The 748-nt window shown below is 43.9% G+C and overlaps 1 protein-coding gene across 1 annotated transcript; it reads right to left on the bottom strand.

Moving 5' to 3' along the window:
- Positions 1-30: 30 nt before the first annotated feature.
- On the bottom strand, positions 31-742 carry LOC125851131 (pyruvate decarboxylase 1-like; the record flags this gene model as incomplete). The annotated part of the gene is made up of 2 exons (XM_049530920.1): positions 232-742; positions 31-148 (listed from the first exon to the last, which is right to left on the bottom strand). Coding segments are annotated over exons 1-2 (606 nt in total), but the record flags the coding sequence as incomplete, so codon positions are not given.
- Between the last annotated feature and the right edge of the window lie 6 nt (positions 743-748).

Raw genomic sequence — 748 nt, 5'->3', positions numbered from 1 at the left:
GAATTCAGTTCATAACACAAATCATTTTACCTGAAAACTACCGTCACCAATGAAAGCAATCACCCTCTTTTCTTTTGCTGCTTGTGCGTAACCAAGCGTTGCCCCAACAGACCAACCAATAGATCCATACTGCATTTGGAACTCGTACCTGAAAGAAAGCCAAAGAATACCAAATGTCATTACGATGAACATGGAAGCAAACGTCATTTCACATTGTTATTCGGAGCTTACCCACATCCCTTGGGCAGTTTAAGTTTCTGGCAATTGAACCATGAATCCCCTGTCTCAGCAATCACAGCCATGTCACCGGACAACATCCTCTGAATGTGCTCAAAGAGAACATTAACCCTCAATGCCTCTTTAGGCTCACACTTAAGAGGATGTCCCTCTGGAACATAAATCCTTCGATAATTCTCGTAAGCAGTTGGGTTGTGCTTTAGCCTCTTGCCCAATGCAGCAAGGAAATCCTTCATTAGAATACAACCAAATGTAGGTCCATTACCAACAGTCACACGATCCGGCTGTACAATGATGGCTTTCTCTCTTTTGAGAAGCAGAGAATACCCAACAGAGCTATAGTCATTAAAAATAGGTCCAGCAAACAAGTAAGCATCAGCTGATTCCACAATTTCAGCGCAGAAGGCCGTACTCACTGCACCCCAATAAGTTCCAATGAAATGAGGATGGTGCTCTGGAACCATCCCCTTAGCTGATGGCATCACTGCAACAGCATATCCACTTGCATCCG

This window comes from Solanum stenotomum, unplaced genomic scaffold (assembly GCF_019186545.1).
Source record: "Solanum stenotomum isolate F172 unplaced genomic scaffold, ASM1918654v1 scaffold22849, whole genome shotgun sequence".
NCBI lineage: Eukaryota > Viridiplantae > Streptophyta > Magnoliopsida > Solanales > Solanaceae > Solanum > Solanum stenotomum.
Note: the sequence above shows the minus strand (reverse complement) of the source record. Positions and strands in the feature narration are given on the sequence as shown.